At 30.5% G+C, this 21,299-nt stretch overlaps 2 protein-coding genes across 3 annotated transcripts; both read left to right on the top strand.

Annotated features, from left to right (window-relative positions):
* Nucleotides 1–1,915: 1,915 nt before the first annotated feature.
* LOC105119129 (probable WRKY transcription factor 3) lies at nucleotides 1,916–7,093 on the top strand. 2 transcript variants are annotated; one of them, XM_011017235.1, is made up of 4 exons: nucleotides 1,916–2,773; nucleotides 3,913–4,634; nucleotides 4,720–4,878; nucleotides 6,509–7,093. In XM_011017235.1, exons 1-4 carry the CDS (start codon nucleotides 2,324–2,326, stop codon nucleotides 6,789–6,791), a joined length of 1,614 nt encoding a protein of 537 aa, XP_011015537.1. In that variant the 5' UTR covers nucleotides 1,916–2,323; the 3' UTR covers nucleotides 6,792–7,093. The 2 variants fall into 2 exon arrangements, with proteins under 2 accessions (XP_011015537.1, XP_011015538.1); XM_011017236.1 differs by having other exon boundaries at nucleotides 1,916–2,770; nucleotides 3,910–4,634.
* A 10,168-nt stretch (nucleotides 7,094–17,261) lies between these two features.
* LOC105119130 (phenolic glucoside malonyltransferase 1-like) lies at nucleotides 17,262–18,680 on the top strand. Its single transcript, XM_011017237.1, has one exon. It carries the CDS (start codon nucleotides 17,262–17,264, stop codon nucleotides 18,678–18,680), a length of 1,419 nt encoding a protein of 472 aa, XP_011015539.1.
* The last annotated feature ends 2,619 nt before the right edge of the window (nucleotides 18,681–21,299 follow it).

Raw genomic sequence — 21,299 nt, forward strand, 5'->3', positions numbered from 1 at the left:
GACCACCCACTCATCAATTAGTCATCAAATCAATAGTTCTCAATTTTGGCCTATAATAGGAGGCATTTGCCATGCATTTAGGCATCTTGGTGTCCAGATCAAGATCATGCTCTAGCTTTCTCTTTTTGTATTTTTTGTAATGTTTATGCTTTGCTTTCATTAATATCAAGTTTATGCCTTTAATTTCCTTGCATTTACTTAGTTAACTTTAATTTTATTCATGTTCTTATTTTGTTTATTTATTTTTCTTTCTTTCATTATGTCTAGCTAAGTTTATTATGTCAAGGTGAAAAGGTTACAATAATGGTGTAAGAATAAGTATGGTATAAACTTAATATGGACTTTAATGTTTGATACTAACATGTTTTATATTTGTTATCTTGTTCACTCTTTAATATTTTGCTTGTTAAATGACTAATCTTGATTTATGTTGTATAACACTTGGTACAACAAATGCTTGGCACTTTCATAGCCCATACTATATGGTATAACCGACATCTGAGTTATGAAAGGAACTTGATTGGTTGTTAACATAAGTTATAATCATGAATGCTTGACGAGATTTACAAGTATTAACATTAATTGAATAAGATGACTAATGTAATCATGTTAACAATCTATAATCTGTTTGGAACCTCCTTTGTGTGTGGTTTCCATTTGAATAATAAGAGTTTATACTATACTTGTTTGACATACCATTAGTGGATCCTCTAACCTTGACATTTATTGTTATCGTTGTTAAATCTTTACGTTAATAGTTCATCTCAAAGTTCTCATCTTCATCTTCATCTTCATCTTCTTCTTTTTCTTTATTATTATTATTATCATTATTATTATTGTTGTTGTTGTTGTTGTTGTTACTATTATTATTGTTGTTGTTGTTATTGTTATTGTTGTTGTATTATTGTTATTTATAATTTGTACAATTAACCTCTCTGTGGTTCGACCCCGGTCTTGCCAGGTTATTTACTACTTCGACACTCCTGCACTTAAAAGAAGATATCAATCTTTTAGTCGTGTCATGTGTCATTAAGAGAATTAATTGGGATCAAAATTGAGGATCAGTCGCCTTTACTCAGTCTAGAAATTTTAACAAAACAACCATTTTGTTTTCCCTTTGTTGTGCATCTTCAATGCGTGTTCCCCCCCTTTTTTTTTTGAAACGCATCGTTTTATCTTAAGAATTTTCAGCCTTAGGTTTTTCCTTATTAAATTAGACTCGTCTTCATATAAGTCCCTATATTTCAGTGTCTTTTGTGTTTCAATTCTTGGTCTTTGGATCTTCATCAATTATTTGATCTATTTCATCTCTTTTCTTTAATATTTTTTAATTTTGCCCCTGACTAAATTACAATGTACCCTTTGGTGTTTTCAATGCTTTCATATCAACCCTTAGATTTTTAATTCTTCATTTTTAAGCTCTTCAATTCTTTATTTTTAAATCAAACCCACTTTCAATTTCAATTGTTTTTCTCAATTAAATATTTAATTAATTTTTTAACTTGGTTATTTATTCCAAACTCATCTTTAAACTTCAATTTCTTTCAATTTTAGTCAAATTAAACCAATTTAAACTCATTTCTTCAATTTCTTTTCAATTCAATTCTCAATTATAATCTAAAAAATATATCAGTTGTATTTTTGTTATATATTTTTTATTCTTGTGGTTTTTTAATGATTTTCAAGATTTTTCCCCCACAAAAATTAAATTAAAACAAAGAAATGATTAAAATAACTAAATTTATTTCATAACTCATGCAAAACTCAAATGTATGAAAAATTTACTTTTTCATGGTACAAATCAACAGTTCAAACATAAAACAACTAATTGGTTAGTTACCTACCATATCCTAAACAAGAACTTGTCATGTGCATCTAATTCTTAATTAGTTGCATTCTAAGTCTATAACATGGATTTGTAACATGAAAGAAAAGAGGACATTACCTTTTGTTTCGGAATTTACATCGAACAAACGAAGAGAAGAAAGCTTAGACAAACCAGTCCTCGATCTATCTATCCATTTATTTTCACAAGATTTATCGCTTGTATTCCCCAAAGTGAATCTTGAACCGACTTGGGACGCTAACGGAAACTCATTGGTTTCACAGCTATATTGAGGATCTGAAAATAATTAGGGACCAGTTCGAGACTTCCATGAGACAGATTTCTTCATCTTCTGGTCGGAGACAGACAGGGTGAAAGGCAGAGTTCATCAGACTTGAGAGATCGAAAAGAAAACTCCTTTCCTGTTTTCACACACAACACTCGACAACAAACACTGCAATTAGCGCCCGTAAAAGGGAAGGAAAAAGAAGAAGAAAAATGGCAGAGAAACAAGAAAACCCTACAACAGCAGCCCCAGCAAAGCCTACAATAACTCTTCCACCAAGACCATCTATGGAGACCCTTTTCTCAGGTGGTCTAAGTGCTGGTCCTGTGACTCTAGTCTCCAGTTTCTTCGCCGACACGCCCTACCCTGAATCTGATTACCCTTCTTTCTCTCAACTTCTTGCTGGTGCTATGGCTTCTCCAATTGCCCGGCCTGCGTTTTTCACTGACAATTTAATACCCAACAACAACAATACTAATACTAATACTACCACTACTGCTATTCCTTCTTCAAAAGAAAATGGTATTAATAGTTATAGCAATCTGGGTTTTAAACCAAGTAGGCCTACGAATTTGGTGGTGGCTCTCTCTCCATTGTTCACTGTCCTTCCTGGCTTGAGCCCTTCTGGTTTGCTTGACTCTCCTGCTTTCTTTTCTCCTGGGGTAATTCTGTGTTTTTTTTCCCTTTTTGTTTTTCGATCTGTGGATTTGGGTTTTGTTATTTGTAATGCTTCTTTGTTAATGTAATGTTGGAATTTTTTTTTCTTGATTGGATGATGATGGTTTGATTGCTTTAATTTTGCATGTGAGGATTTGTTGCTTGAGTTTGGTAATGTAAGTGCTTTGATCTTTTTTTTGTTAAGGCAGGGAATTATCAGCTTGTTACTTGGTGCTTGTTTTCTTGGTTTACCTTTCAGATTGGTTTAAAGAAGAGCGATGCTGGTTTGTGTGATTATAATGTTTTATTATAGACAAAAAGATTATATTTATGAGCAAGTAATATTGAATTGCCCCCACCCACCCCCCACCCCCCTGAATTAGAAGACTTTATTTTGGGATGCGATATAGTTCCAAAAAGGGAAAGCTTCTTAGGAGTTTTGATTCTTAAACTTGAGTCTTCCAAAATTTGCTATTTTTTTGCTCGCCAGAACATCTGGACTGGAAAGCAGCTAAGTTGATTATCTTGTCACTGCATGAAATGAAAATCATTTCTTGTTTTGTGCTCTAACGCGTGAAACCAAGCAAAGTGTTATCTGTTCCTCACCCAAATTGCGGCCACCATTTCATTTTGTTGCTTTAAACATGCAAGGTCTTATTTATAGGGGGCTTCACTCTTTACCAAGCATTGTTCTCTATCTTTTTTTCTCAAATGAGGAGAACTTTGGTGTTGCATAAGCTTGTCTTGGAGTTGGAAATGGTTGGTTGGCTAGTTCGGCTGATAGGAAGAACATGATCTGGGCTAATAATTTGATAAAAAAAACTCAGCCATATGAGATATTCTTTTACCTGTTTCTTGTTTGAGCACATAATGCTTATATGGAAACTATTGGAGTGATCTACTGGTACAATCTATATGATGGAATTGAAACTTGAAAATTTTGTTGAATACCAATCCTAGAACCTTAGAAAGAGATGGCCTTTCCACAATGGATGAATGTGGGGGCATGTTTCCAAGTGTGGAAGTATATGGCGTACCACCGGTGCTTGCTACCATATTATTGAAGCGATGATCAGTGTTAGCAATCATGTGTGTGTGTGTGTGTGTGTGTGTTTGTGTATTTATACCTCTATTTCCCATGCAGAGTCCCTTTGGAATGTCCCATCAGCAGGCCTTGGTGCAGGTTACAGCTCAAGCTGCATTATTTGCCCAATCTCAAATGCATATGCAAGTTCAATATCAGCCTTCTTCAGTAACAGCAGCTAAGGAGTTGTTGACACAATATCCATCCTTCAACCCTGGTGAAGCTTTGCAACAGCAGCAGCTGATGCCACCCTCAACCTCTGATGCGCAGAATTCCATGGTGGAACCAGCAGAGCTTTCTCAGTCTGAAAGGAAATACCAACCTCCTGCTGGTGATAAACCTACTGATGATGGTTACAACTGGCGTAAATATGGTCAAAAGCCTATCAAAGGTAGTGAATATCCAAGAAGCTACTACAAATGTACACATCTAAATTGCCCAGTAAAAAAGAAGGTTGAGCATTCCAGTGATGACCAAATAACTGAAATCATCTACAAAGGTCAGCACAACCACGATCAACTCAACAAGCTTTCAAGAGATGGCGATGATTCAAATGGAAGTATTCATTCTCAGTCTAAGCCTGAAGTTGTTTCACAAGCTCATGCTGGTAATGTAAATGAAATGACTGAAACATTACCTGCTCATTCAGTAACTACAAGGGATCAGGAATCTACTCAAGCAGATCTCTCAGAGCCACCTGGATCAAGTGACAATGAGGAAGCAGGTAATGCAGCTGTGCAAGAAGAAGAGAGGGGTGATGATGAGCCAATCCCAAAGAGAAGGCAAGTTTGGGATGTTTCACTGTTTAAAATCACACATATCTCCTTTTTTCTGATAATTTTCTGAGAATTTCATCTCGGAGCGCAGGCAAATAGATGTTGTGACATCTGAGGCGACTTTACCACACAAGACCATCACAGAACCAAAAATCATTGTCCAAACTAGAAGTGAAGTTGATCTTTTGGATGATGGCTACAGGTGGCGCAAGTATGGCCAGAAGGTGGTCAAAGGGAATCCTCATCCAAGGTAATTAGTGGTTTACTTAATTTTGTTTATGCTCGCCTACACTGTCCTGGTATACAGGTGTATCCTAGGGTCCTTTCCGTGAGCATAATACTTGCACATTACATCATATGCATCATCCCGGATCCAACTTCTAGCACCTTGTCAATTTTAAATACTCAAAATATTTGGAAGGTTTACATCCCCTCTAGTTTTTTAATTTTTTTTTATTTGAAAAAAATGTGAACTCTAGAACATGAGAAGGCTAATACCTAGTAATGGTTTCACAAATCTAGGTTAGATAGGAGAAATTGGAGAGAGCCTATTATTCAGCTCCTTTTTGCACAAAGTTGCTGTTCTCAAGATCAAATTTTCAGCTCTGTAATTGCAAACCAGGATGTTTATTGTTGCATTGGTTTGCCATCATTACCTTAAATCTCAATTTAAAAGTTGTATTTTGATTTTTACAGTAAAGGGTAGAGGGTGGTGGTTTAAACTTTTGGGAAGAAAATTGAATGAGGTAGCACATGTAGGAGAGGGGCCTATAAAGACGAGCCTTTTGAGGAAGAAAGACCATTATGCTTGAAAGTAAGGGCTGCTAAGCCTATATATTTATGACATTAGAGAACCTGTTTTGAAGGGATTTAACACAACTAGAAATTAATGTTAGATTAAATATTAATGTTACACAAATGGTGACGAACAATACTCGAAACCTTGATTGTAACTCAAGCAGAGTTAATTTCTGGGCTGAAGTTTTGAATTGAATTTCAGAAAATGGAAAGAGACCAACGGATAACTCATCTTTCTTGTCTATTTGCTCCATTTGACATGCGCAATAGCTTGCAGAACTTTGTTTATCTGTTTCATGACAATTAGTACAATTATTCAATGCTGATCCTTCTCTATGAAACTTGCTGATGACATGTGTTAGGCCACCTTTCAGAAGAACTTTCTCTAAACAATTTGTAATTGACCAAATTATGATTGTTTATTTTTTGAATATTTTGATAATTAATTTGCTAGTTAAAGCATAAAATCCTTTAGCTTTCATGGCGTCCTTGATATCAGAATATTGAGGCATCAGGGAGGGGAAATTTTTTTGTGTCTATTCTCTTCTTGCAATTAATAGTAGTTAAAATTATTACAAAGTCTTATTTCTACCACCTGGGTTGCAGTGAAGTTATTTCTGATTTTCATCTGGTTCTACAAAGGGCCTTATATATATATATATATGAAATCATGAGCTGATGTCAATTTTCTCATGCATTTGGCCACATGCCTCATTTCATCATCTTTTATGTTGCCAATTTTAATATCTGTGTTTGTCTTAGCTTAAATAAATTTTATTTTATTATTATTATTATTATTATTTTTTATTGCTTCATCTTTGATCACCTCGCCTAGTTATGACATGAAAATTGTGTTTAGTGCATCAACTAAGTTGGGCAATTTTCTAGTATACTCCACTTTGTAGTTGACTCAATTAAACTGTTCACAGCTCTTGCCTGTAATGTCGCAATCAGATCTTGGCATGTTTTCCATGATATTTGTTTCCTTCATTCAGAATATTCTACTGCAATCAAATTTTCATGCATTGCATTTTGCTTCATAGCTTTCTGTGAGAACACTAATGCATTCTTTATGTCAACAGGAGCTATTACAAATGCACCAGTGCAGGATGCAATGTTCGTAAGCATGTTGAGAGGGCCTCAGCAGATCCCAAAGCTGTCATAACTACATACGAGGGAAAGCATAACCATGATGTCCCTGCGGCTAGAAACAGCGGCCATAACACAGCCAACACTAATGCAGCACCATTCAAACCTCAAAAGGTGGTGGCTGAGAAGCATCCCTTACTCAAAGGAATGGATTTTGGCAACAATAACCAGAGACCACTGCTTCTACAACTAAAAGAAGACAAAATTGCTGTATAAAATACTCTGCTGATACCTGCTAGACAATTACATCGTTCTAGCCAACTAACATGGTACAAAGAAGAAACATGGAGAAGAAAATAGTTGTTTGGAGTCGTGAGAATCCAGAGATAATGGTTTTGTTCCTGTATCTGCTTTGTTGCTGTTACTTTTTGGGATAAAATGTAGTGATAATAGTTGCTGCATCTGTTGACCATTTTTGTCAAGAAATATTGTAAGTGCTGCTGTATATGATTAATTGTTCACGCCCAAGTGAAGATGACGAATTAATGTTTAAAGATAATCTATCCTTGTTGGATGTCTTCCTGTTCTACGAGCATCCGAAGCTGTCGCACCAGAGTGCACAAGGGATTATTACATTCATCGAAATCCCATTTAGAAGTCAAATATTGCGATGGATGATGATGCTATAGTCAATGTTAGATGATAATGTTTATTTGCATGCATAGTATGTATCCGTGTGACCATAAAAGTGGTTGCACCCAAAGGATTAAAGAACATAAAGATCCACGAACAAAATCGGACACACGATCGCGAGGATATCTATTAATGTATTACTAGTATATAGATATATATTAATGTATTACTCTATGCTCTGGGTTAACATTAAATTTTATTTAAAATATATAAAAATATTAAAAATATAAAGAATGTTTTAAGCATTTTATATATGGTTCCTAAATAATTTAAATTTAGGTTGTTTATTAAATCCAAATAAATGTGAATTTGGTATAATCTTTTGATTTTAAAAATATTAAAATTAATACTAGATTCAAGAGCTTGGGTATAGCCACCAAACCTAAGTTGCTTGGGTTTGGCATGGTTGCCAGGCTTAAACGATTGGGTTATACCTAATCTAGGCATTAAGTTAAAAAAAAGAAAAAAGAGAAGATAGAATTTTTATTGAAGGAATAATAAATTTATAAATATAAAGAAAATAAACTATTTCAATGAAAAAGTATGATTTAAATTTTTAAATCTAAAACGTTAAATTAGATTTTTGTGATAATTTTTTATTATAAATAATTTTTAAACTTGAATTTCTATTTAGAATATTTAAAAAATAGTTACAAAAAAAAATTTCTATAAAAAAATTACAAGTCTTGGTATTATAATATTTTTTTTAGCCTCAGATTTGACACCCAAATAATTTAAGTCTTGCTTATTTACCAAACTCAAATAAAACGTAAGTTCACCACAACTTTTTGAATTTAAAAATAATAAAACCAATGTTAAATCCAAGAGTTTGGGCATGGCCGCCAAACCCAAGTCGCTTGGGTTTGGCATGATTGTTAGACCCAGACAACTTGGGTCATGTCAGATCTAGGCATTGAGTTAAAAAAAAATATAAAAAGTGAAGAAAAAAGGAGATAAAATATAATTTTTATTAAAAAAATAACAAATTCATAAACATAAAAAAAAACTATTTGAATGGGAATATATGATTTGAATTTTAGATCTAAAACATTTTAGATTTTTATGATAATTTGTTGTTTATAAATAATTTCTGAACTTGAATTTCTATTTATGATATTTCAATGATAGTTGAAATATTTTTTATAAAAATAATGAAAAAATTATACATCTCAACATTTTAATTATCACTTGCTTAGACCTAAGTCATTTAAGTCTGGCATGATTGGAAAAACCAGGTGTACGTATGATATGATCAAATGATTGATGTCTTTTTTCAAGTGTAAGAGTGTCGAAGTAATAAATAACTCGACAAAATTGATGTCGAACCACAGGGAGGTTAACTATAATAATAATAATGATAATAAGTTAAAGAGGACTTTGAGTTTTTAAAATTAATATAAGGATTAAATAAGAATAAAAGAATTATCAAAGTTAGAGGATCCACTATTGATATTTTAAACAAGTATATTATAAACTCTTTTTATTATTATACTAGAAACCACATACAAATGAGGTTCCAATCAGATTATAAATTGTTAACATGATTACATTAGTTATCTTATTTGAATAATATTAATATTGGTAAATGTTGTCAGGTATTCATAATTATAATTTATATTAACAATAAATCAAGTTCCTTTCATAGACACAAGTGTCAGTTATACCATACGATTCGGCTATGAAAGTGTCAAGTATTTGTTGTACCAAGTGCTATATAATACAAATCTAGATTAACCATTTAACAAGCAAAGTATTAAGAGTGAACAAAATAACAAATACAAAACTTTTTAGTATCAAACATTAAGGTCCATATTGAGTTTATACTATACTTATTCTTACACTATTAGTGTAACCTTTTTACATTGATATAATAAACTTAACTAAACATAATAAAAGAGAGAAACATGAATAAACAAGATAAGAACATAAATAAGATTAAAGTTAACGAAGTAAAGGAAAGAAAATGAGAAGCATAAATAAGAGATTAATATAAGCAAAACTTAAGCATTATAATAAAGAGAGAGCAAGAATATAATCTTGATCTGAAAACCAAGATGTCTAAATGCATGAAAAATACCTCCTTTTATATGCCAAAATTAGAAACTATTGATTTGTTGACTAATTATTAAGTGAGTGACTACATCTTGACTTCGTGACAATCCTTTTCTTCTTGTCTCAATAAAACATCATTGCTAACATCAAAATTTGAACAAACTTGAATCATGAAAGTTCTAGGAAATTATCTCAGTTTTCAAAATAAAAATAAAAATTAAGGTCATTTAGACTTCTAGAACTTAAGATATAGGCTGAACACTGAACAATGTTTAGGTTGCAGAATAGATTCGGACTTCTTCGTTGTTGCTAAGATTTAGACTTCCAAATAGTAGAATTGAGTCTTGCATTCCTATAAATGTTTTAGGCTTGTGTATTAGATTTATAGCCATATAAACCAAGTTGAAATCCAAGTTGAAATCCAAGATCTATAGATCAAGATATTACCTAATGACTAAACAATATTCTAGTTTGGAGTAAACCAACATCACTTTTCTAAACTTCACCCTCTCTTTGTCTTCTCAATTTCAGTAGTTGAAGTCATTACTCAATCCTTTAATTTATGTGATAGGCTTGCATTTAAGATGAATATTTACCATAAATTAAAAGTATTTTATAGTATCTGACTTGTTATTATAAAACATTCTTTAGTCCATGTTTGTTTCCCAGAAAGTAGTTTCCGGGAAACCATTTTCCAAACTTTCCTGTGTTTGTTTGCCATTAGAAAAGTTGGTCAATAAAAAACACTTTCCGGTCAACGAAAAACACTTTCCAGTCAATAGAAAATACTTTCTAGTCAACAGAAAACACTTTTCAGCCAAAGAAAAATTTGACTTGGTTCTCAGAAAAGTGTTTTTCTTTTTTATTATGTTTGTTTTTCGGATAGTGGTTTTCGGGAAATCACTTTCCAAACTTTCTTGTGTTTGTTTACTATTAGGAAAGTTGGTCAACGAAAAACACTTTCCAGTCAAAGAAAAATTTGGCTTGGTTTTCAGGAAAGTGTTTTCCTGAAAAATTTGGGTGGAAAACACTTTTCGGAAGTTGTGAAAAATTTAGAAATGTTATTTTTTACTGACTATATTAAATTTGATCCTCAAATTTTTGATTGCTATATATATTTTGTTTTGAATATTTATTTTTCAATTTCATTTCTTAAAATTTAATTTTTATATTAACTTTGATCCTCATTTTTATAATTGTTATTTTCTTTTCTCCTATTATTTTTTATTGAAATTTTTTATCTATCAAATTTGATCCTCATTCTTTTGATATCTAGTTATTTTATTTAAAATACTTTATGAAATGTTAATTATTATTATTTTAATTTCTTCATCTTTTTGTTTTTAGATTTGATCTTTATTATTTTAATTATTATTTATTTTATTTGAGATAATTTATGAAATTATATTCTTTTTCAATTTCATTCTTATTCAACTTTTTAATTTGTAAGATTTGTTCCTTATTATTTTAATAAACTTGAGAAAAATAAAACATTAATAAATTATTTTCCAGTTCATTTTTCATAACATAACCTAATACTGGAAAGTGTTTTCCAATTCATTTTTCATAACACTACCAAACATCAAAAAATAATTCATTTTCCAGGAATTCATTTTCCCCGGAATTCACTTTCCAAAAGGAAACAACTTTCCTACAAACAAACGGAGTCTTAGTTAAAGAGTTATTGATACTTCAAGTATAAAATACTGAAATAAAACCTCGATAAAAATTTATTTTTAATACTAATCAACATGTCTAGCAAACCATACCAGATCCAAGGTGTGTTGGTTTGGTCTAGCCTTGGGTTTGATAGCCATGTTTGACCTAAGATGATACGAACCTCGTACTCACATAGTCATCCAACCTACAATCATGATTGAGATCTAATCCTGGAAAGTTGAAATATGTCTGATAGGAGTGTGACATAATGCAAACCTACCCCAAAGTACCAACACTATTGGAATGAATTAGAATGATGCCACAAAGCTAGTTAATCTTTTCAAAGTCAGAGTCAGTTTGTTCAGGAACTGAAAAATATAAGAATCACTCTCACACATTAAAATTGAAAAATTTAGAAGTATTATTCATCAATGGATGTTGAAATTTAGGTTACTTGTGTATAAATAGTTCTTAAAAATTAACTCTAATGGATCTACACTTGTGGGTTGAACTGACCCACATATAAAACTGACCTAAAAATCCTAAACTGAAAAGGTTATAACCTGATCTAAACAAGTCTTGGATCCTAACTCAAAATAAAGTTTTAATTAAGCTCAAACATGAAAGAAAATAATAAAAATAACTAATTTTCATTAAATAGCACCAGCCTTTCTTTCCTTGTATAGTTAGGATGAATAAGGAATCCTTATAAGAAAAGAATTGTGGAATATTAATGAAACATTGCCACTCTTGAAAATTATGTTTCAAATTATTAAATATTCTTGTGGAACTAGAAAATTTCTAAAACAAACTACCACATCTTTTTAGAGAAAGGATCTTTGCTAAATAGGAAGCTACAGGTCAAAAGGAACTATATAATAAAATTTACACAACCTGTTCTGACCTATATCACAAGTCCATTCCGAACTCTAATTCATCTAAACATTTACCCTAATATAGATAAATACCTCTGGAAGCTTTTGACAAAGTTTCATCTCGATCCAATGATTGGATTTGAAGTTATTCTCAATGGTGTAAAACTGGATGATGTAAATCAAAATTAGAATATGACTTTACTTGGGTCGTATCTCAAGATTGAACCATATTACTAGCTTTCTCTTTAAGACGATTCACTCTTAAATCTTGAATAAGATTAGTAGTAACTTTATTAGCCTTTAATGAAGCTTTTGGAATTCCTTTATTGCTAACACTTTTTTCAAACAACACTGTATGGAAGTAGTGACTGACAAGAATTTCAAATAAACACGTCGTACTAACCATTTACGTATATACTTTTGAATGATAACTGACAAGATCAAAATATTGATGTCTTCTTCCAAGTACAAGAGTATTAAAGTAACAAATAACCCGGTAAGACCGGAGTCGAACCATATGGAGGTTAACTATATAACAACAACAACAACAACAACTTAAATAGGATTTTGAGATACAAGATCACTATGAGAATTAAACAATGATAAAGTAATTATCAAGGTTAGAGAATCTACTAATGATATTTCAAACAAGTATAGTATAAACTCTTTTTATTACTCAACTAGAAACCACACACAAAGAAGATTCTAATCAGATTATAAATTGTTAACATGATTATATTAATTATCTTATTCGAATAATGCTAATACTTGTAAATATTATCAAATATTCATGATCATAACTTAACAATAAATCAAGTTTCTTTCATAGTGCAGGTGTTGATTATACCATACGGTTGGGCTATGAAAGTTCCAAGTATTTGTTGTATCAAAGGTTATACAATATAAATCTAGATTAATCATTTAACAAGCAAAGTATTAATAGTGAATAAGATAACAAATATAAATATGTTAGTATCAAATATTAAAGTCCATGTTGAGTTTACACTATACGTATTCTCACACCATTAGTGTAACCTTTTCGCATTGACATAATAAACTTAACTAAATATAATGAAAGAGAGAAACATAAATAAACAAGATAAGAACATAAATAAGATATAAGTTAACTAAGTAAAGAAAAAGAAATGAAAGACCTAAATAATTAGTACTTAAAAGTGCATTTTTATCAAGGTTTTATATCAACATTTTGCACTTAAAGTATCACTAACTCCTTAACTAAACAATGTTTTATAATAATAAGTCTGATATATAAGATACTTTTAATTTATGGTAAATGTTTATCTTAAATGCAAGCTTACCACATAAATCAAAGAATTGATTGATGAGTTCAACCACTGAAATTGAAATGACAAAGAGAGGGTGAAGCTTAGAAAAAATATGTTGGTTTAGTCCAAACTGGAACACTGTTCAATCATTAGGTCATATATAGAGCTGTAGATCTTGGATTTTAATTTGGTTTATATAACTAGAAAGCTAAGACATAAGCATAAAATATTCATAGGAATGTGAGATTTAATTTTGCTATTTGAAAGTCTAAATCTTAGTAATAATAGAGAAGTCAGAATCTGTTCTGCAACCCAGATATTGTTCAGTGTTTAACCCACATGTTGAGTTCTAGAAGTCCAAATGATCTCAATTTTTTTTTGTTGGAAAGCTGAAACACTTTCTTAGAACTTTCATGATTTAAGTCTTTTCAAATTCTGATGTTAGCAATAATGCTTTGTTTAGACAAGAAGATAAGAATTGTCACAAAGTCAAGATGTGACCACCCACTCAACAATTAGTCAACAAATCAATAATTTCTAATTTTGGCTTATAAAAGGAGGCATTTGCTATACATTTAGATATCTTGATTTTCAGATCAAGATTATGTTCTTGCTTTGTATTTATTGTAATGCATCAGTTTTGATTATGTTAATATCTTGTTTATACTTTTTATTTTATTTTCTTTACTTAGTTAACTTATATCTTATTTATGTTCTTATCTTGTTTATTTATGTTTCTCTTTTTTCATTATATTTAGTTAAGTTTATTATGTCAAGGTGAAAATGTTATACTAATGGTGTAATAATAAGTATAGTGTAAACTCAACATGGACTTTAATGTTTGATATTAACATGTTTTGTATTTGTTATCTTGTTCACTCTTAATATTTTACTTGTTAAATGGTTATTAGCATTATTCGAATAAGATAACTAATATAATTGTGTTAACAATTTATAATCCAATTGGAAACTTCTTTATGTGTAGTTTCCAGTTGAGTAATAAAAAGAGTTCATACTATACTTGTTTGAAATACCATTAATGGATCCTTTCACCTTGAAATTTGTTTTTATCGTTGTTTAATCATCACATTAATCTTACAATCTCAAAGTCCTATTTAACTTACTACTACTACTACTACTGTTATTATTATTGTTGTTGTTGTTGTTATTTATAATTTACATAGCTAACCTCCCCGTGGTTCAATCCCAGTCTTGCTAGATTATTTATTATTTTGACACTCCTACACTTGGGAGAAGACATCAATCTTTTGGGTCGTCTCAAGTTTTTGGCGTCGTTGTAGGAAAGGAAAATTATCATAGAACTTGTAGTATTTAATTTATTTTCTCTTTTCTCTTTTCTTGTATCTAAATTTGTTTCTTTTGTTTTATTTCATTTCATTTTGTTTTCTTCTTCATTTTATTGTCTTCTTACATGTGTATGAGAGTTTGGTCACATACATTAAGTGATAGACTTTGTAGGATATTTTTATCATTTTTAGAAAATATAGCTGAAGAAGATAATCAATAACTTTATAATGACAATATTAAGAATAATCATGTTAGAATACTTGAAGACCACATGAATCCAACAAGAATAAGTGCACCCTCATACATAATTTTTCCTTCTGATACATCTCATTTCAATTTAAAGTCACGTATTATTCAACTTTTACTTCCTTTTCATGGTTTAGATTTTCTCCATACTTGTATTTAAGAGAATTTGAGAAGGTCTGTAACACCTATAATGACTTAAATTGTAGTATGAACAACATCAAATTAAATTTTTTTTTCTTTTTCTTTAAAAGATAAAGCTAAAATATAGTTATAAAATTTAAAACCATGATCCATTCATGTTTGGAATGAAATGTAACAATAATTTTTAAAGAAGTTTTTTCCATCTCATAGAACAAACTCTTTCAAAAGATAAATCATTACTTTCATTAAAAAATTAGGAGAAACATTTTAACGATATTGGTATATGTATTGAGATTTGCTTAATACTTGCCCTCATCATGGTTTTGAAATATGAAGATTGGTTTCATATTTTTATGAAGGATTAACACCTAGAGATAGGCAAATGGTTGAATTGATGTGCAATAGAACCTTTGAAGATAGAGACCTTAATGAAGCAATAGAGTACTTAGACTTACTAGCTGAAAATGCTCAAAATTAGAACACTACAGACACCCGGTAAAACTCAACCTCATACATCTAGTCAAGGTATGTATAACCTTAAGCAAGATCATAACCTCCAAGTTAAATTTTTAACTTTAGCTAGAAAAGTCGAGGCACTAGAATTGAAAAATAATGGTAAATTAAAATCTGTTCAAAACATTGTGTATCAAATATGTGAAACCAATAAATACTTAACCAATGACTGTTCAACTTTGTCTTATTTTAAGGAATACCTCCATGAACAAACTCATGCTTTAAACAGTTTTCAAAAGCCTAATCATAACCTATACTCGCAAACATACAATTCTGGTTGGAGAAATCACTCAAATTTCAACTGGAAGAGTGATAACAATAATGCACAAACTTCATAGCCATTGTTTCAATCACACCATAAATTTTAAAATTCTTATAAATATGCACTTCCTTATACTCCACCTCTTAAAAATAGCATTACATGTTTTATTTTCTATATAGAAGACACAATATTTATATGGAGTTCAAAGAAGCAATTTATAGTCACTTTATCAATATGTGAAGTTGAACATGTGCTTGTCATTCCATATGGCTAAAGAGATAATTGAAAGAATTGTGAATGCTACATAGAAGCCCTTTGAAATTTATACGGATAACTCATCAGCCATTATATTAGTAAAGAATTTAGCGTTTCATTATAGAAGTAAGCATATTGACACGAGAATTCATTACTTATGAGATTGCATTACAAACAAGGAAGTTGAAGTCAAGTATTTAAAGACATAAGACTAAGTTATGAATATCTTCACAAAGCCATTAAAAAAATAATTTTTTTTATCAAGATGAGAAATATGTTGGGAGTTATAAAGAAATCAAGTTTTAAAAGGATGCTGAAAGTAAACTGATTTTTAAAAATTAGTTAAATTGGTTGAGTAGTTGAGACTGAGTAACCAAGTGGAATAAATTAAAACAGTCAACTAGTTAAGAAATAGTCAACTAATTCATTAAGCAAAATACAATTCATATTCAAATTAGAATTTTTTTGTATTAGTTTAATTTTTTTATTGTTTAAGAATTTATGCTAATAAAAAAGCTTGTAATTCAATATTATTGAGTAACACAAAAAAAAAAAAAGAATAACTATGAGAGTTTAAAGATAAACACTTAATAAAAGTATACCTTCCTCTCAATCTTTTTTTATTCTTGAGTTTTGACTTTGTATTATTATTATTATTTTATCATATATCACACTTATATTTCTTCTAATATATTTGTCTCTCAGCGTAATAAATTTAAGAGTAAAGAAAACCCAACAACTATATATTATGGTAATCAAATGAATTGGTAGATCTAGAAATGTTTCAATAGGTATAAAAACCTAATCTCATATACACAATATCAATTACTATAAGGTGACAATTACAAAAATAAAAAACAAAGTAGAAGAAAAAAGTTGAAATGAAAGAATTATTATAGAGATATTTTATTGTTTATATAAATAGTGAAATTGACCCTAACTGTTTTAATTGTTCTTTGTTATGTTAATAAGAGATTTTATGTTAACTTATGAAAAAAATTTCTTGTTATTTTGAAATATAAAATGTTATTATCAATTGAAAATAGAAGATTTTTTTTTTTGAAAACATATATATGTTTTTAATTTTCTAATTTTACGAGAAACTCAAAAATATCAAAATAGATAGTTTAAAAAATCTTCATGTTATAAAATAAGATTTGTTTGGTTTATCTAATGTTTTATATCCATTATTATTATTATTATTATTATTTAACAGATATGCTATTTTCCCAAACAACTTAATAAAAAAATAATAAAGTAAACAAAAACCGAAACAAAAGAAACTTCAGAAACTTCTTCTACATGTGTCTGTGATTAAATTAGAATTAATATTGTGATAAATTGTAATTAATGCAAATTAAAAGCGCCTGGATTTACAAACTGATGTAAGAGAATTTAAAGACCTAAAAGAATTAAAAATTAAAGATCACTTTCTAGCCTCTATCTCTGTATCGTTATGACTTCTGCCCACCAAGTAAAGATCCTGGACGTTCACCATGTCACCCCATTCTTTACGCCACCCGAGTTTGCGACGGAGTTATCAGTCCCACTCACCTTCTTTGATATTATGTGGTTGAAACTCCAACCAGTTGGATACATATTCTTTTATAAACTCACCGAGTCAACACCAGCTTTCTTCAATTCAGTAATCCTTCCCAAACTCAAACATTCTCTCTCTCGTACTCTCATTCACTTCCTTCCTCTTGCTGGCAACATCACTTGGCCGCCACAGGCCACCAAACCCACAATTCTATACACTCCAAATGATGCTATTCAACTCACGGTTGCGGAGTCTAATGCTGATTTTGATCATCTCTCAGGCAATAACATCCGTGAAGCTATCAAGTCACATCATTATCTACCTGAGTTGCCTGTCACTGACGCAAAAGCTACAGCTATGACTATGCAAATAACATTGTTTCCCAATCAAGGCTTTTGCATTGGAATGTCTTCACACCATTCTATCCTTGATGGCACGAGCTACTCCATGTTTATCAAAGCATGGTCCTACATAAGCACCCTTAGCGATAACGAGAAGCAGCAATATCCAACTTTGTTGCCAGAATTAACACCGGTTCTTGATCGAACAGGTATTCAAGATCCTGCAGGGTTTGAAAAGAGGTTCTTGAACGCCTGGTTAGGAGTAAAAGTTCCTGGTCAGGATCCTAGTTGCTCTAGAAGTTTGAAGCTTTTGCCAGTTATAACGCCTCAGTCTAGCTTAGTACGAGCAGTGGTCGAGGTATCTCGTGAGCAAATAAACAATCTTAGGGAAAGGGTTCGCACGCAATTCGAAAAGATCCACGAAGAAGATCCAAATGAAACAAAGCTCGTCCACATGTCCAGTTTTGTTCTCCTCTACGCATATGTGGTGATTTGTATGGTTAAGTCAAAGGGGTTAGAGAAAAATAGAAAGGTTGTTTTTGGGTTCCTCGCAGACTGTAGAGCTCGTTTAGAACCTCCAATACATGACAAATATTTTGGTAACTGTCTTTATCCCTTCGCTGTAGATACAGAAGCAGAAGCTCTGCTAGAGGAGAATGGGTTTGCCTGGGCAGTAGAAAGACTGGGTGATACTATCAGAAACTTAGAGAAAGGAGTTCTTGATGGAGTAAAGGAGGCATTGGCAACATATAACAAGACAGCAAGGCCAGGCGCTGCATTACTTCTTGGTGTTGCTGGGTCAACTCACTATGATGTTTATGGAACTGATCTTGGGTGGGGGAGGCCAGAAAAGGTAGAGATTACTTCCATAGATCAGACCGCAGCAATTTCTATGACAAAGTGCAAGCATGGAAGTGGAGTCGAGTTTGCTTTAGTTTTGGAGAGGAATGAAATGGAGAAATTTATGTCTCTGTTTGTTGATGGTGTTATTTAAGGCTTTGTTGCTCGGAACGGTGAACTGAAAACACCTAGCCATGTCCATGTTGAAACGATACGACACGGACACTGCTGCGGAAACACGGCTCTCAATTTGGTTGGAAATTTTTGAAGAAGTTATTTTTAAGTATAGTAAATCAAATTTATTTTTTTATTATTTTTAAAAATTAAATTCTATTTAAAATTTAATTTTTGACACTTAAAATGATTCTCAATTTAAAATTTTATCAAAACTTCTAAATTAAATTTAAATCATATGATTTAAACAGCCTATACATGACCATTAATTTTGCCATATAAGAGATAAGAGGTATGCAAAGTATTTTCTCTAAATGACGACGGGTACCGAGGAATATTTTCCTCCTATCAAGAAAACTCGAATCCGAACCCAATATGTATAAATATATTTATTGTTCTTTTATTTTTTACCAACCATGTAAAACTTATTTTTTAAACAAGTTGTTCCTTGTGTATTAATTATTAACTATTAAATGATTTATTACAAAAACTCTTATTTATGTAGAGTCTTGAAACCCATAATGGACTAGATTAAAAAACAAATAACGCTAAATAAGAATATGCAGGCATCATCTACACATTTTATGGAACCAAGACAAATTTTAATTGTGAATCTAAAGGATGATGAATGCGTTTAATAAAATAAATCAAGAATTAAATATGTCAATAAATATTAAAAATAATTATTAATGCTAACTAAAAACTAAGTTGAATAGTTGAGAAATAAATATGGATTAAGATATTTAATATTATGTTGTATTGAGCTTTTTAATTTATTTTTATTTAATTATATTAAAATTATTTTTTTTATAATAAGATTAATAATTTAACTTATATTGAAAAAAATAATTTTCTAGTATAAATCCTCTTTCATTTTACTAATGTAATTAAAAATTAAAAAAAATTTAAAGTAATCATCAAAATAAAATTGAATGATTTAAAATTAAGATAAAATAGCATCTATTTAATTAAAAATCCTTCATTTTATTAATACGCTACTTTTTATACTTTTTTTTAACTAGAATATTTATTTTTTAAATAATAGCTTATCAAGACCACAAAAGCAAAATATAATAAGAAAATGAGAAAAAAAACATGTTATGATAATTTTAACTCAAATATATTGCAAAAAAAAATATATATTACTCATGTCTTGTAACAAATAATTCTATTTTTTAATCAATTATATGATAGTAAAAAAAATATAGAGAAACAATATATTTTTCATCAAAGCCTTTTTTTTAATGATCCGGGGGATCTAGACCAACTTATGCGTATCACGACTAATTCTCGAAATCATTAAACACCTTGCAAGCTCAATAGGCAAGTAAGGCACCACAAGAATAACAAGCATGTGCATAAAGAGTCGAATCTAGATATAGAGACAGAGAATTCCCTGGTAGGTCCACTAGGCCACAACCCTCAAGCGCAAACCTTTTTCTTAATTCATATAAGTTTTTGATGTTCTGACAACAAAAAAAAAATCTTTTAGAAGTATAGTTTTATTGAATAAAAAATGACAACAATTCAAAAAAATATATATTTGCAGTAATTATAAAGATTTAATAGATAAAGTTAGTTAGATTATTGTACTAGATAATGTTGTTATTTATAGGACCAGCTACAAAAATAATTTTAAAATATAGTTATAGTAACAGTAATAGAATTATTTATCATTTCTCTTACCATATTGTGTTGTACGAAGACTAAGAGATAATTTACTAATTATCATGATTATGTATTTATTTAGGCTGTTTGCTATATGACAATTCTTGTGAATAGTATTATTGTTAAAATTGATATAAAATATCTAGATTATTGCTATTCTAATCATTTAATTTTCCACAAAGCTTTCTGTTTCTTGAAGAATCGGGAGATTGTAAATTTAAATTCTTATTATCGGTTACTTTGTTGGGTCATGATGATGTTCAATACGGGGTCTCAAACCAAATCCCAAATACTTTTGAGAATAAAGGGACGTAGGATGTGCATGTCCCATGCTGACAATAAGAGCAGGTGGGTAGTTAGCAGATGTGCATTGTGCATATGGGCAGTGCGGGAATGGATATTGGAATAAATCTCTTACAATTACATGTGTTATTTACTTATTTACTTATATGTATTTCTGTTAGTACAAATGTTTGACATTATCCTTTATTTTGTTGGTTTTAAGTACATGAGTTTGTTAATTGGTTTTGCTATTTAAGTAGTCAAGTATTATTAACAAAGAGGAGGAAGTTTTATTCAATCTGCAGTTTGTTCTTATCCTAAGAGAAAACATCATAAAATAATTATTGAAACATAACACTGGTATCAAAACCTAGTTATGAAAATCAATAAAAAAACATATTGAGCATCTAGAAACTGCACTTGGTGAAGTCCAAGATGGACTACACAAAATGAAGATCGATATGGCTGATAGACATTGTCATTTGAAGGAAATCCTCAATCATCAAAACTTTTTGATGTATTGCTTTCCAACCAGGAACCTACAAACATGGGCGGAGGAATGCCAAGGGCTAGGATGGGCTATAGCTCAAGTTAAGATTTTATCAATATTTTTGATTAATTTTACATAAAAAATTCATAATTTTTAATT

This window comes from Populus euphratica, unplaced genomic scaffold (genome assembly GCF_000495115.2).
Source record: "Populus euphratica unplaced genomic scaffold, PopEup_1.0 scaffold2549.1, whole genome shotgun sequence".
Classification (NCBI taxonomy): Eukaryota; Viridiplantae; Streptophyta; class Magnoliopsida; order Malpighiales; family Salicaceae; genus Populus; species Populus euphratica.

Bases quoted from the DNA above. Each gene is read 5' to 3' on its own strand.
- LOC105119129 (XM_011017235.1), top strand. From the start codon at position 2,324: ATGGCAGAGAAACAAGAAAACCCTACAACAGCAGCCCCAGCAAAGCCT. The intron at 4,635-4,719 runs GCAAGTTTGGGA...CTCGGAGCGCAG, and splicing joins GAGCCAATCCCAAAGAGAAG to GCAAATAGATGTTGTGACAT. The intron at 4,879-6,508 runs GTAATTAGTGGT...TTATGTCAACAG, and splicing joins AAAGGGAATCCTCATCCAAG to GAGCTATTACAAATGCACCA.
- LOC105119130 (XM_011017237.1), top strand. From the start codon at position 17,262: ATGACTTCTGCCCACCAAGTAAAGATCCTGGACGTTCACCATGTCACC.